At 39.7% G+C, this 14,154-nt stretch overlaps 2 protein-coding genes across 3 annotated transcripts in view; both read right to left on the minus strand.

The window, feature by feature from the left end:
- slc22a31 (solute carrier family 22 member 31) overlaps window positions 1-11,611 on the minus strand; it is a 30,454-nt gene extending 18,843 nt beyond the window's left edge. Inside the window, exons 1-2 of the mRNA XM_037692906.1 lie at window positions 11,522-11,611; window positions 2,707-3,189 (exon numbers count right to left, since the gene is read on the minus strand). Of these exons, the coding sequence (XP_037548834.1) occupies window positions 2,707-3,189; window positions 11,522-11,611 (573 nt within the window). The remainder of the gene's footprint in view (window positions 1-2,706; window positions 3,190-11,521) is intronic.
- ankrd11 (ankyrin repeat domain 11) overlaps window positions 10,871-14,154 on the minus strand; it is a 154,742-nt gene continuing 151,458 nt past the window's right edge. For both annotated transcript variants that reach the window (XM_037689818.1, XM_037689810.1), the window contains exons 11-14: window positions 13,842-13,940; window positions 13,365-13,508; window positions 13,176-13,268; window positions 10,871-12,212 (exon numbers count right to left, since the gene is read on the minus strand). In XM_037689818.1, the coding sequence (XP_037545746.1) occupies window positions 12,027-12,212; window positions 13,176-13,268; window positions 13,365-13,508; window positions 13,842-13,940 (522 nt within the window). In that variant the 3' untranslated portion in view covers window positions 10,871-12,026. The remainder of the gene's footprint in view (window positions 12,213-13,175; window positions 13,269-13,364; window positions 13,509-13,841; window positions 13,941-14,154) is intronic.

Below are 14,154 nucleotides of genomic sequence, written 5' to 3' on the forward strand. Positions count from 1 at the left end.
CTAGCTTTGTGGTCCAGTTTAGCTATTTTTAGCTTCTAGCTAGCCTTCAGCTACTTTTACCAATCAATTTGGCGTTTCTAGCTTTGTGGTCCAGTTTAGCTATTTTTAGCTTCTAGTTAGTGCTCAGCTATTTTTACCAGTCTATTTGCTACTTCTAGCATTGAGGACTAGGTCTGCAATTTTTAAGCTTCTAACTAGCCTTTGCTACTTTTAGCTACCGTTCTTCTACTTTTAGCTTCCAGCAAGCCACATACTACTTTAAGCTACTGTGTTGCTACTTTTAGCTTCTAGCTAACATTTAGCTAATTTTGACAGTTTGCTACTTCTAGTTTTTTTTAGCTACAGTTAGCTAATATTATGTTAGCTGTCAGCTAGTGTTTAGCTTGTTTTAGCTGTAACAATTTCTGCTTCTTCAGCAAATTTCAGTGCGTCTGTGTTCAGAAAAATGCAATTCCTCTCATTATTGTGTCGATAGTTTCTGTTTATTTTCAGGCGTATTAAAAAATGCGTCAAAAAATGTAGCTCGATTAAAAATAGCGAGCGACAAGTTTTGGATCAACATGGACAAAATTCATGACTAAATTAAAAAAACTTTCCCACAGCTAAAATGAGATTTTAACAACACAAGGTACAAAAGTCAGACCTTTTGGATTTCTGACAAACTTCATGGAAAAACATCGTTCAACGTTAAAACTGGTCATGGAAAGATGTGACCCACTTTTAGGGCCGTTTAAGCTTTTTTTTTTTTTACTTCACATTTCCACCACTCGTTTACAAACGATATAAAAACGAGGTATTTTCTCTTCTTTTCACCCAGTGTCTCTCGCTGCTCTAGATTTTACATTTGCTCTCAAATCTCCTCAGATTTCAGGGGGAGCCCAAAGCGTTCAAGAAATTCAATCAGATTTTAGCTAAAAAAATATATATATATATATATATATATATATATATATATATCTTCAAAACTTGAAGCTTTAACTCACGGTTCAAGAATGTACATGCATGAATATACGTGTATCCACGTGTGTATTAACATGACGCAGCAGCAGTTTTCTAGTGTTTTATATCAATTTGTTTTAGGAGGAGCAGCTTTTCCAGAATTTATGGCAATTAATTTGAGGCCGAGCAGAAAACTAATGACCGTCTCTAAAGGAGAATTTCAATATTTATGCTTTTGCTAAAAAAAAAGTATTTAGGTGGATAAATATATATGTTTTTTTCCAAATTAAACAACTAACCCACATAACATCCTGATGCATGCTCAATAATCAGCACAGAAGAGCAACATCATCAGGCCAGGACTCTGCAGATTACACTCGTCTGCAGACCAGCGGTCGCTCGTTCAGGGATGTGAACATCATCACGCTGGTTTGAGAGGAGTGAAGGAAGCCATCTTTGTGAAGAGAACCTGTCCATCATTAAACAGGGTCTCCGTGTCCAACTGTCCCCCTCTTACAATATTGCTAGTATCACTCTGTGAATAGCGAGCGTCCATCAGGGCTCTAACGATCCATTGTTAAGCTGATGGACCTTTATCATGGTAAAGGGACTGTACTTATATAGCTCCTTTCTATCTTATCAAGATACTCAAAGTATTTTACAATCTGTGCCTCATTCACCCATTCATACAGCACTCTACTAGATCTCTACAAAGCTAATTGAATAAATCATTCTAAAGAGACTAATCAGAACTTTATCACATTCAAACACCGATGGGACTCACATCGGAGGACATGAGGGGTTCAGTGTCTTGCCCAGGGACAATTGGCATGCAACTGCTGGTGGATTCGAACCCCCAACTCTTGCATTGGAGGACGACTGCTCTAACCACTCAGCCACAGCCGCCGCCAAATGCGAACAGCTAGCATAGTTGCCAAGTTCGCTTATTATAAGCGACTTTGGGCTTGTTTTTTTCTAAAGTCGCTTATAAATTTTGTGAGTCGCGATTTTTTTGGGCTTGTTTTTCCTTTTCGAGTGAAAGCAAAAGACGAGTGGTAGGTAGTTTGTCCCTTCGTGCCCCCCTTCCACGGATGTTAAGTTCAGGTGGGGCTGGCGCCACACGACAGGCGGATGTTCTCCAGCTGTAAAAACAAACATTAGCGCGAGTGATGACGATTAGCAGAATACTGACGACTGTTTCCTTGCAGTGATGAAGATACAGATTGGTTGTATTTTTGTGTGACGCTTACAACACGGAGTGACGAGACCACGCTAGAATGAGCTCCAGCAAATGGAAAATATGGGAAAAAATATAATAAAGAATGGGAGAAGGGATGCTATTCAAAGTGATTAACATAATTTAGCTGTTTATGTTTAATTCCATAATAAATGTGTTTATACTGTTTAAAACCGGCTTCTGATTTACACAATGTTGCCAGTTGGGCTTGTTTTCATGGAGCTGGTTGCTTGTTTCTATCGCAAGATCTGGCAACACTAACAAAAACTGGTTGATCCACTAATTAGAGAAGGTGTTATTTATAAGACTGAGTTTACTGCAGCTCCTCAGACTGAAAGTCTTTTGGATTAAGGACTAAACAAGTTTGTTTTTATTTTTTTTTAATCCGTCCGCAGGGGACCGGACTTAATTTTGTCAGACAATAACAACAAAGTTTATTTGGGACTTTATATTTCAGTCTTGTATTTATATTTTCTTCTTTCAGTCAACACATGTCAGTGGTTTCCCAGTCAGACCAGTTCCTTCCTTACCTCCGTGACAAAGTTGGTGTGGAGCCCCGCGGCAGAGGAGTACTCCCAGCCCCGGGTGCAGGACACCGTCTCCCGGGGACAGTTCCCGGACAGGTCCGACGCGTTGGCCGGGTACTTGTAGAGCTGGCAGCGGCTGAGCCCGGAGCCGTTCACCCAGGGCACCGTCAGGTTCAGGTAGTCCTGCCGGGACAAGTTGCCCGGCAGGAGAGCGGGAGGCAGGAGCGTCGGGTCCGGCTTGCAGTGGTACGAGTCCGGGATGAGGGTGTAGAAAAGGTCGGTGAAGAGGTTCAGCGTCACGGCGAAGCTGGGGAACCAGCTGAACGCCACCGCAGCCCGGTTGTAGCGGCCGTAGCCGCCGGCGCGGGGCAGGATCCGGGTCTCATAGTCCGTCAGGAGCCGGGGACCTTCAGCCGACATGTTGAACACTAAACAGCTGCGCACTGAGCTCCAGCAGGTAGAGGCACGAGCCGCAGGGGGCGGGGCCTACGGCACGAGGTCCCCTGACACACCTGCTCCCTGACAGACCACAAACATGGCAACAACTCAGCTGATGGTACAGATGTTCAGCTCGGATCTGGTGTGGTAGTAGCTGAGAGTGGTCCCCAACACATATCCCGAGGTCCAACAGATTCAGCGAGAAATATGTTCGATTTGTCCAATTAACAGACAGACAACTATGTCTGTCTGTTAGCAAAATATTTCACAAACCACTGGACAGATTTGAATGACACTTTCAGAGAATAATCACTGGATTTAGATCTACAACTGTTTCATATCTGGAGCTAATCCGATTTAAGATGGCCACCACAGCCAACTGGCCTTAAAAATCACAAAAATAACCATACTTCAGCCAGTTTTATAGATATTGTGCTAAAGTTTGGTGTACTAGTAACTTGGACTAATTCACAACATACAGTATCTACTTATTTACTTACTTATTTTATTTAATCTTTATTTAACCAGGTTAATCCCACTGAGATCACAGATCTCTCTTTTGCAGGGGAGGCCTGGGCCAAGCAGCTCAACATACATGTTTTTGGTCTGTGAGAGGAAACCGGATTACCCAGAAAAAAACCACGCAAGCACGAGAACATGCAAACTCCACACAGGAAGACTTCAGGTCCAACCGGGGATTGAACCTAGCACCATGTTGCTGTGAGGCAACAGTGCTAACCACTGAGCCATGTTTGTGCTGCTGTTGTTCAGTGTATTGTTTTTGCACTATTAAGTGTTTATCGTATTCTTAGTGTTTTTCTTTACATTTTATGCTTTTGTTGGATGTAACTGGGACCCTGTGTACACATTTTCGTTCCACCACATGTACCACATGAAATGCAAATTGACAATAAAGAAACCTTATTTTGTTGATTTGTGTGAGTTAGGCCTTTCAACACCAACACTGTTTGTCTGTTAGCAAAATATCTCTTAAATCACCTGACAGATCGTAGACAAACTCACAGCATGGGATCATCGGTTGCACATTTACAAATGAATAACTTTTAGAGTCGACCGATGTCCGCCACAGATAATCTGCATCATAAAACGCACACATTCCGCCAGTTTTACAGATTCCCACAGATTGCCACTTTAAAAGATTTGAACTATCTCTTTAAGACTTGTAACTTTCTCAAGTTCCATAAAATACATCAGATGATTTATTAAATCACAACGAGATTCTGTGAGCGATCACTCGAACTCTGACACTTCTTTTCTTAATAAATTGTTTTTATGACGTTAATCAAAAGTTCAAATCTTCATAACTGGACAATGAACGAGCTTAAATTTACTTTTTGTTCAACAAAATCAAATGAGAACAGACGAGTCCCGAAACATGAGTGTGACAAACGTCCTCTTCTTACTGGTGTCAGATTGTTGCAGCTGCTGGGAACTATGGAGAAGCTTCATAAACCTCCTTCAGCTGCTTCGTCCGTTTCTGAAGCACGACGCCGTGAAGTTTACTGCGAGTCACAAACACAAACAGGTGAGCGACTCGGAACAGGTATGTGACGGACAGCTGACATGGAAAACAAGTTTTCATCTTTAAGAATATTAAGAGGAAACATCTAGTTTTTAAAGTTTTGATGTGTTTTATTTGAACTCAGAGGGTTTTACTGATGAAGTGACTAAACTCTTTCATCTTTCAGTTATCAGGCTCCAGCTTCCAGTTTCTGACACGTTGTCCAGTTTTAAGACTGAGCTCAAGACTTTTCTTTGTGATAAATTCTTTTGGGTTTCCTGAGCTCTCCTTTAGTTATGCTGCTATAGGTTTAGATGCTGGAGGACAAACTGAACACATTTCTTCACTCCGCTTCTGTCTGTACTCGCTCTGCTCGGCGTGTTTTGTATTTGTAACAGTTTTTTCTATCCTAACATGCGTTTCTGTCTTTCAGGTACATCTGGACCAACATCTGGACCTGCCACTCTGTGTTCGCCTCTCCTTCCTGTCCTCTCAAACCAGCCGGTCAAAGCAGAGCCTGGTTCTGCTGGAGGTTTCTTCCTGTTAAAAGGGAGTTTTTTCTTTCCACTGTTGCCACTGTGCTTGCTCAGGATGGGAGACTGCGACGAAGAGAAGATTCAACATGTCTGCTGCTTCCTTAGATAAAGAACTTTATTGACCTTTCTACATGTGACTGTTCCTGTAAAGTGTCCTGAGACCACTTCTGTTGTGGTATGGCACTATATAAATAACCGAATTAAACTGAACTGGCGACAGGTTGGACCACAGGAACAGGTTATTTGAACCTTCGGAACGTGAAACTTTGCTTCATGTTTGAGCTACTGAAGCCTCAGGTCTAATTTCAATGAAGAAGAAACCAAACGTTCTGCTTTTGTCTTTTTCTAAACGCATTAAGAAGAACATCCTGTGTCAATGTTTGGTTTTACAGTTTCACAGTTTTAATTTAAAAAAGGCTGAAAGGAGAAAACATTCAAGTGAATGATTTAGTTTGTCTGATTATAAAAAGACAAGAAAAAAGTTTTGTTGTGTAGTTTATTATTGTATTTAAACAGTCTTTAAATTCTGGATTTGTTCTGGGTTTAATATAACTTTAACTTTAATATAACTTTTTGCTAAAAATAATACTTTTTTTTCCTTTGAAATAGACTCACCAACTCCATATATATATATATATATATACAGTATATATATATATGTAATTATGATACAAGCTTTTAGCAACATCTGAGGTTTTAATCTATTACAAAATGTGGAATTGTTTTTGTTTTTATAAGATTATTTTAATAAACTTATGGATTTCTGAACTTCTAGAAAAAAAGACCCACAAATATCGCTTCAGTTTATAAACTTTATCTTCAATAGAAAAATATATTTTTGAAATCATCCTTAAATGTTGTTTACTGTATTGTCTTTTGCTGTTTTCTTGCCATTGTAGTTTATAGAATATAAATATATAAATTTTTTTTCCTTCTTCTTTCAGCTGCTCCCTTCTTCAGGGGTCCAGTTGCACAAAGACTTGGCAATTATTTTTACCCCGGATGTCCTTCCTGATGCAACTACAGACCACTGAGCTACCACAGCCCTCTGTGTGGAGCAGAGAGCTGCTATGGGGAGCAGATGGTGGGGGTTAAGGGCTTTGCTCAAGGGCACAGAGTGGGGCAAATGAGGGTGGAGGCAGGTGTGGGCGCTTCACCTTTCCCACTCACATTTTGATGTCGTCAGTACCGGGAGCTGAACCAGTGATCTTCTGATCACAGGCCCACCTTCTCTAACCTCTTCACCACTGTATAATATACTGTATATATATATATATATATATATATATAAACTGTATATATATATGAACTGTATATATATATATAGTTATATAAATATATATATAAAATATATATAACTGTTTAGAACAGATGCAGAGGAGCATCATCAGGAATGAGACAGAAGTGAAAATCCACTCCCGTGGCATCCTCTAATCCAGATGTTTCTGTCAAAACTTTAAAAAATAATTTTAAGCATCATCAAATTTGAGCTCAATATATAAATCTAATAAGAGCTGTAGCCATTTTTCTGCCTGCTAATGTTGGCAGCCATCTTGAATTTGAATGACTCCCAAGAACTAATTTATTGTAGATTTCTATATATATATAAATATATAAAAAAAACCCAGCTTTTTTTCAAATTCGTCCAGTGGTCCAAGAGATATTTTGCTAACAACCAGGTAAAAAACAAGAAGCCTATTCTGCAAAGGAAGAACTGCAGACCGGCGGGTAATATTTCAAAATTTTATTAACGAACATAATCTCTGAGGAACAACAGCAGTTCTCGCGCTCTCTGTACATGCAACGGTAGAAAATAACAATTTAGAAGTTTTACGTTTTTAATTTTAGCCCCGCCCCCTCCAAAAAAAACAAAAACAAAACCCAACCCCCCCCAAAATATAACAAAACAAAATAACCTACACTCACGTTCTCTCATTTATTTTTTGTCTTTTTTCTTTACATTTTTTCCTCCCACAGGAAATCAACAACAGCTGGAGGTGAAAGTATCAACGATTGCGTCAAGAACCCCCTTGAACCCCCCCCCCCCATTTTTTAGCTGCTCCAACAATATGTACACAAATAAACTACATTGTACAAAAGAAATGTTACATTGGTACATCATATAATCACCTGCAGCGACCCGGCCCGCTGCTGTTAGAACCCCACATTCTACGCAGTTTTTCAGACTAGTACAAAGAGGTGGGTGCAAAACGTCCTGGGAGGTTTTATTTACACAAATATGTACAGGTCGTCTCTTTCACGCATTACAAGGAAAATTTACACAGCGGAGACCAACTTGAACTTAAAAAAAAAAAAAAAAAAGTAATACCACAGGTGTCAGAAAAATAAACGATAATAAATAGGTTAATTCTCACCATTTAAAGAGTTCTTTATGTTTCTTATTCGTCATTCTAAACAGAAAAAATAGGAACAAAGAAACCGCTACAGTCAGGTTAAAAAAAAAAAAAAAAAAGGCTTGAAATTTTGATTCTATACAATGAAAAAATAGCAGTTATGTCTATTTATGTCCAGTAAGAATGAAAATCAACTAAACGTAAAAGAAACAAGATGAATGTGAGGAGCGTAGAGGTAATATGTTGCTGACTGAGGTGCTGTCAGGCTCACATCTGGATCAACGAGTGCTCCGCCCAACATCTGGGTCATGGGGCTCATCTCTGGCTGCTTGAAAAGAGTTTTTTTAATACACTGAACTGATTTACACAAAACAAAACGAGAAAAAAACTTTTATATTTTTAGGATTAAAGTGTAAACGTTGATGGAAAAAGTGCACCTGAACATGTTTGAGTTTTATTTGGTATTATTGTATCTGAGGGTGATGAGGGCACTTCTACTGGGTTAACGATAAAATGTTACGCTATACTTTCATTAAAGCGGTCTGAAGTGCGCTGCATTACTGGTAGAACTGGTTTAATTTCTTCACAATAAGAGTCACAGGCCTGCGTTGTCCTCTAAATGCTCACTAAAGTTCTGGCGGTCTCAACAGCAGAACTTTTACTGAACAACAAGAGTGGGACGTTGTCATTAGGGATGCACGATATTTGGATTTTTGGCCGATATCTGATATTCCGATATGTTAAAAACGATTTGGCCGATAACCGATACCGATATATATATATTTTTTCCCCTAGACCTACTTAGAGACTAGAGAGCTTTCTCTACTGTGGAATTAAAATACTACATTATTCTGCATGGTCTTTGTCAATCTGGCCTGCTTCCACAGGCAGACGCCAAAAAGGGGCTGGAAATGATGTAACGCTTCAACTTGGATTATGTTTAATGCCAAATTTTGTCATTGGGTGGTCATACAAAAATAGCACTTATCTATGTATATATATATATATATGTATATATATATATATGTATATATATATATATATATATATATATATATATATAAACATGGCCCCTTTTATATCGGTGAGTTATTTTAATGGAATGGCCGATGTCCGATATTTAACAATAACGCCAATATCGTCCGATACCATGCCGATAATATCGTGCAGCCCTAGTTTTTATAAACTTCAAATGTTTAAAGGATTTTGAAGTTAGCTCTCAGTGTTGTGAAGTTAAGACTCTTATTGTGAAAAGCTGAAACAAGTTCACAGTTTCAACTGACATTTTGCGTGCTAGTATGTACTTAAAAGTAAAAGTACACCCATAACTATCTGATACAAGAACAAATTCATTCTAGACTTTAGTCTTGAAAGGAAAAAAAAATTCTCTTAATTTGGACTTTTTTTCCTCTCATAAACTTTTAGTCGTCAATCAAATTGCAACTTTTGTTTGCCAATAAGAGCAAATTTTCTGTCAAACTGACACTTTTTTCCTGCCAATAAGACGGCAACATTTTTATTAAACTCACAACTTTTTTGTTTATTAACAATTTTGTGATTTTTCTGTCATTAAAACACAATTTTTAGTCAATAAGTTGAAATTTATCCCGTTTAATTGCAACTTTTATGTATCAATTAAACAGATTTTTTCCCCCCGTCAATAAAATTGTGACTTTACCGACAATATTTACACTTTCATCTTGAAACTAACAAATTTAAAAACTCTTATTTTGTTTCTTCTGTGGGTTCCTGATGGGTTTAGTCTGGTGCTGCGTGCAGGGCCTGTCTGACGGGTCAGCATTTCAAGCCTTCGTGGAAAAACAAAAACAAAAAAAAAAAAGACTAAAACAGGGCTTAAACCGTTTTGAAACAATTAAACGTGACTCGCTCTGAGCTCTTGATGTCTTGTAAACAACAGTGAGAGGGTGTCGGTCGGGGCATAGTTAGTGGAATACATTCTGCTCGACAAGCAACGTGATTGACATGCTAGAAAAACAAATATAAACATAGAAAAACCAACATAAACTTGGCTAAAATTAAATACACACACAAAGGGACTCTGTGAACAAACACCTTTTCCCCCAAAAAACTGTAAGAACGTGACGCACTGAAACAAGACAAACAGAAGTTTATAAAACTAATTTCTGGCCGTTTGTATAATTTGCTGTACGTGTGCGTTTACTTCTTAAAGTTATCCAGAACTATGTATCTAGCCACCTTGTCTGCACAGTGTAATTGCAACAACCATTGCACTCGACATGCCATGCACAGCCACGCGACGGGTCAGGCAAAGCCTTTCAAATCCACTAAAAACGGATCGACCCAAGAGATCACAAATCAATATTTCTAAACAGTTAAGACGGAAAATAAAACTAATTTTGTCGTTTCTTTCCCCCTCGACTGCAAATCTCTCTCCGTTTGGGCCCGACGCGACTGAATACATAAGGATGCTAAAATTTAAAATCCCTGTCAAACTACACAACCCCCCCTTAGTTTATAAAAATTAAGAATTTGACACGAGTGGAGCTAAATGTTGAACTAACTGGTAAAGATGTCATACTGGAGTCCTATGAGGGAATTTAATCTTCCTATGGGTTGTAATAAAATTCAAATGTATTAAAAAAACACTCGTTCACGTGACAGAGCTCAGTGTGAACCGAATAAGGTTTGTCTGGTGCCACACAGTCATTACATTTGGAAAAGTATATATATATATATAAAAAAAAAAGATTTTTGAAGAATTGAACGAGACATATTCTTTTAACTTCAGACAAACTGGGAGAACAAGACGCGAAGTGATGAAAAACCAGTCTTTTATAATGGCTAAACATTATTTCCAAATTTGTAAAACAAATGAAAACAAAAACAAAAGTATGACGGTTTTGCTTGTGAATGACATCTCTTTCATCCCACTCATATATATATATATTTATATTTATATATCTATGTGGCTTTGCCCAAAAATGAGTATTTTTCGCTGAAAAAGGCATTTTCTTGGTTCAAAGATTTTATGATATAATTGTGTATTAAAGCAATGAATTATAATTCTGTTTATTCTTTAAATAAAATCCTCTACATCTATTCTGCTACATCTGAGGGGCGTGGTCGGCCCGTTTTAAACAGAACTGTTGCTGCAGCGACTTGCGTCCAGGTGAGGTGACTGAATCTACAGGTGACTTTAGAGAACTGTGCACTGGAGTCGTGCACACCGTTTGGCCCACTGGATATGAGAGGGGGAAAGTGCTGCCCAAAGTGAACTGTACATAAAAAGATAATTTTTATTTATTTTTTCTTTACACTTAACTGAGTGATATTACAGTACATAGGTTATTTACAACTGTGCAGTAATGTGTGGCAAAATAAATTATCTAGAAGGCAGCAAGAATACGTTGGTTAACGAATATAAAAACTGTACATAATTTACGGAATACAACTTTTTTAAATGTTTTTTTTTTTGTCCTTTCTGGTTTTTTTTCCATTAAACTAATATTGGCTCTGTAGTGTTTCAAGTCACTTCCTCAGAAACAATGAAATGCCCAAGTAAAGAAATAGACAAAAACAATATTTCTCTTCTCCTGCCAAACCTCAAGTTCTCAAGTCTCTGAACATCAACATTCGTTGGGTTTGTTTGTTTGTTTGTTTGTTCTGGTTGTCCCGTGTTGGTTTTTTGCAGTCCGTGGCGGTCCGATGTGTTTGTGTCGGCGCGAGTGGAGTTGCTGAGGAACACTCCGGCCTGTCCTCAGGGCTCCGTGCTCGTCCCGTTCTGTTCAGCCAGGCTCAGAGGCTGTAGTTTTCCTCTCAGACACATCTGGACCTCTGACAGGTGCTCCAGCCCACTGCGGGCTTGGCTAGGCCCGGCGCAGTACGAACAGAGCCCTAAACCATCAGTGGCTGGCTGTAGCTTCCTGGAGCCTGTTGAAGATGCACCGTGGCTCCTGTCACTTTATCTGGGTCAGCGCTGGACTCACCTGGCACGACCCTGCGTCAACAGGGAGCGTCTCCTCAGGCCTCCCTCTGGACAGGCACCAGGCGGCTGGGAGAGCTCCTCTCTGATCCATCCTCCCAGTAGCAGCGGGTATCGAAGCGGGGGGGCAAAAACTGAAAGCAGAAAATAAATCTCTGTCCCCCCCGTCTCACCCTAACGAAGCACTGAGGAGTTGTGTCCCGACGTCAGAGCCTCAAAGCAAAAACTGTTTCTGCTTCTCGCGCTCCGGTCAAACAAAAGCATAAAAACTTTGAGGATGAAAGTGCAAGTTGTGTGTTTTCTTTTCCTCCGATAAAAAACCTGTTTCCTTCTTCGCAGAAGGGAATGAAGAACAAGTTTTTCTACTTTGCTCCTTTTCTGAAGAGTATACTTTTCCTGTAGAAACTCCTCTGTTGAACTTGCTAGCCCTTTCCATTCGTTCTGTTTAACAAAGCCTCCTAGGGAAGAAGTGACTCAGAGTTTTATCCTGATCTGTGAGCAGCAGTGTGTCACGCAGGCAGCAGGACAAAGTCGTCGTTCACGTCGACCATTGGCACGTAGAAGGTCGGCACTTCGTTGACGCAGAGGGACTTGTGCCCTGCTGGATCCAGCTCCTGGACCTTCAGCTGCCACTCCATCCTTTGCACTGCATTGAGGGCTGCTGCCTCGTGCTGCTGTCGCATCAGCAAACATGTCTGAGGGAGAAAGAAGAAAAAATAAAACCCTCCTGGTATTTACACACACAAACACGTTCATGGAATCAATTACCGTATTTTCCGCCTTACACGTCGCATCAGTCCAAATATGTCTCAAAGTGGGGAAAAAACATAAACAAGTCGCCTCGCCGTATAAGTTGCATCTATTATGCGTCATCACTGACAACCCTGAAATGTGGGCCAGTGTTGTGCCAAAAATCGATTGGCTGCCGAATGGCGGCCACGGGAGCATGCACGGGAGCGTGCACGGGAGGACTTTAACAAGAATTTAACAAGATTAACATTATTTGTTTTCTCGAAATTATAGTAAAGGTGTGTCTCAGTCTAACTTTTGCTTAATAAATGCACTTTTGACTGTCAAATCAGCTGCATTTCAAAAGCTGATATGCGGAAGTAGGAACGTGCAGAAAGGGACGAGTTTCTGCTCATTTCGTAGAAACTCATCAAGGTAAACACCTAAAAACAATTATTTGTTTGCTCGACTTTATAGTAAAGGTGTGTCTCAGTTGAAATTTCACTTAATAAATGCACTTTAATGATCAAATCAGCTGCATTTTTCTGGGGCGGCGCAGCGAAATGAAGCTGATTTGATGGTTGCTCCAGGCGAGCTGGACGAAGGTGGAAACTATGGCAAGCTGATTGTGTCATTAATAGCCACTTTTACCTACTACATGATACAATGTCATGACGTACTACTCTGCTGCCATCTAGTGGCTGAAAATGATGTGTTCAATATTTTCAGTCAGAATGAATGATAACGGTCATACCTCGTAAAAAAAACTGGTTTATAAATATCAGAAAAAATCCATAAATGCGTCAATCCGGTGTATAAGTTGCAGGGCATGCAAGTTATGCAAAAAAATAAACAAACTGCGACTTACAGGGCGAAAAATACGGTACTTTAAAACATTGATTTAATCAGCAATGGCTGCCAAAATGTACCTTCATTCGGTCATATTTATCATCCACGTCCTGAATCCAGGAAATGAACTGACGTGCGTTGAATCGATCTCTCACAGATTTATTTTCATCACCCTGAGAACAGAGAACAGGTTAAAAGGAGGATTTAAAAAAGGGATTTAGTTGGTTATATGTGGCAGCTGACCTCAAACCTAACGTCTTATGTCTTACCTGGCTCTCTGATGGCATGTTGTACACTTCCGAGTCCAACAGCATGGTGCAGGCGCTGAACGGCACAGCCTGATTGGCTATCGTTCTGGCTGCTCTGCAGTGGACCCGTAAAACTTCCTGCTCACATGAAACAATGAGTTTCTCCTGTAAAAAGCCAGCAGAGAAAATAATTAGTTTCAAGGTAGTACAGCAGGACGACTGCCGCATTTTAAAAATAAACCAGGATCAAAGCTACAAAGCATGTTTTACAACAATGGTTGTGACTTTGAGACTATGGAAAAGGATTTGGGTCTGCATTTCTACCTTGGAGTGGAAACTATGCAGGTTTTGATTAAGAAAGTGTTTTGATCTTTCAACAAAGGTGTGTTACGTGTGGCGGTGTGAGCAATGAGTGAGTTCTGGAGAAAGAACAACGCTGGAGAATAAAAAAACGACACTTAAAAACACACAAATGTCCAGATTATATTATTGTCTTACCCGTTCTATGCTGTGCTGCAGTCTGAGCTTGCCTCTTACTGCCTCCTGTTGCCTGAAGAGCTCCTTCAATGGTTCTGACAGCGACGGAGGTGGGGCAATCTGAACAAAACGCAATTTGATACCTTTTTAACCATTTCGGCTGTTAGTCTGTATCCATTGAAATCCACAAATAAATTCAGTTTCTTCAGATTTGTTTCATTACACTTCAAAAACTTGAATATTACCAACATCAGACATTCAAAGAACTTCAACAGAATGTGCTGTGCTTTGCTTTCATGATTTTCTGTGCCTTTGTGCTGCTCAGCATGGTCTG

The sequence above is a fragment of the Nematolebias whitei genome, chromosome 2, assembly GCF_014905685.2.
Source record: "Nematolebias whitei isolate Nwh7 chromosome 2, NemWhi1, whole genome shotgun sequence".
Taxonomy (NCBI): Eukaryota; Metazoa; Chordata; class Actinopteri; order Cyprinodontiformes; family Rivulidae; genus Nematolebias; species Nematolebias whitei.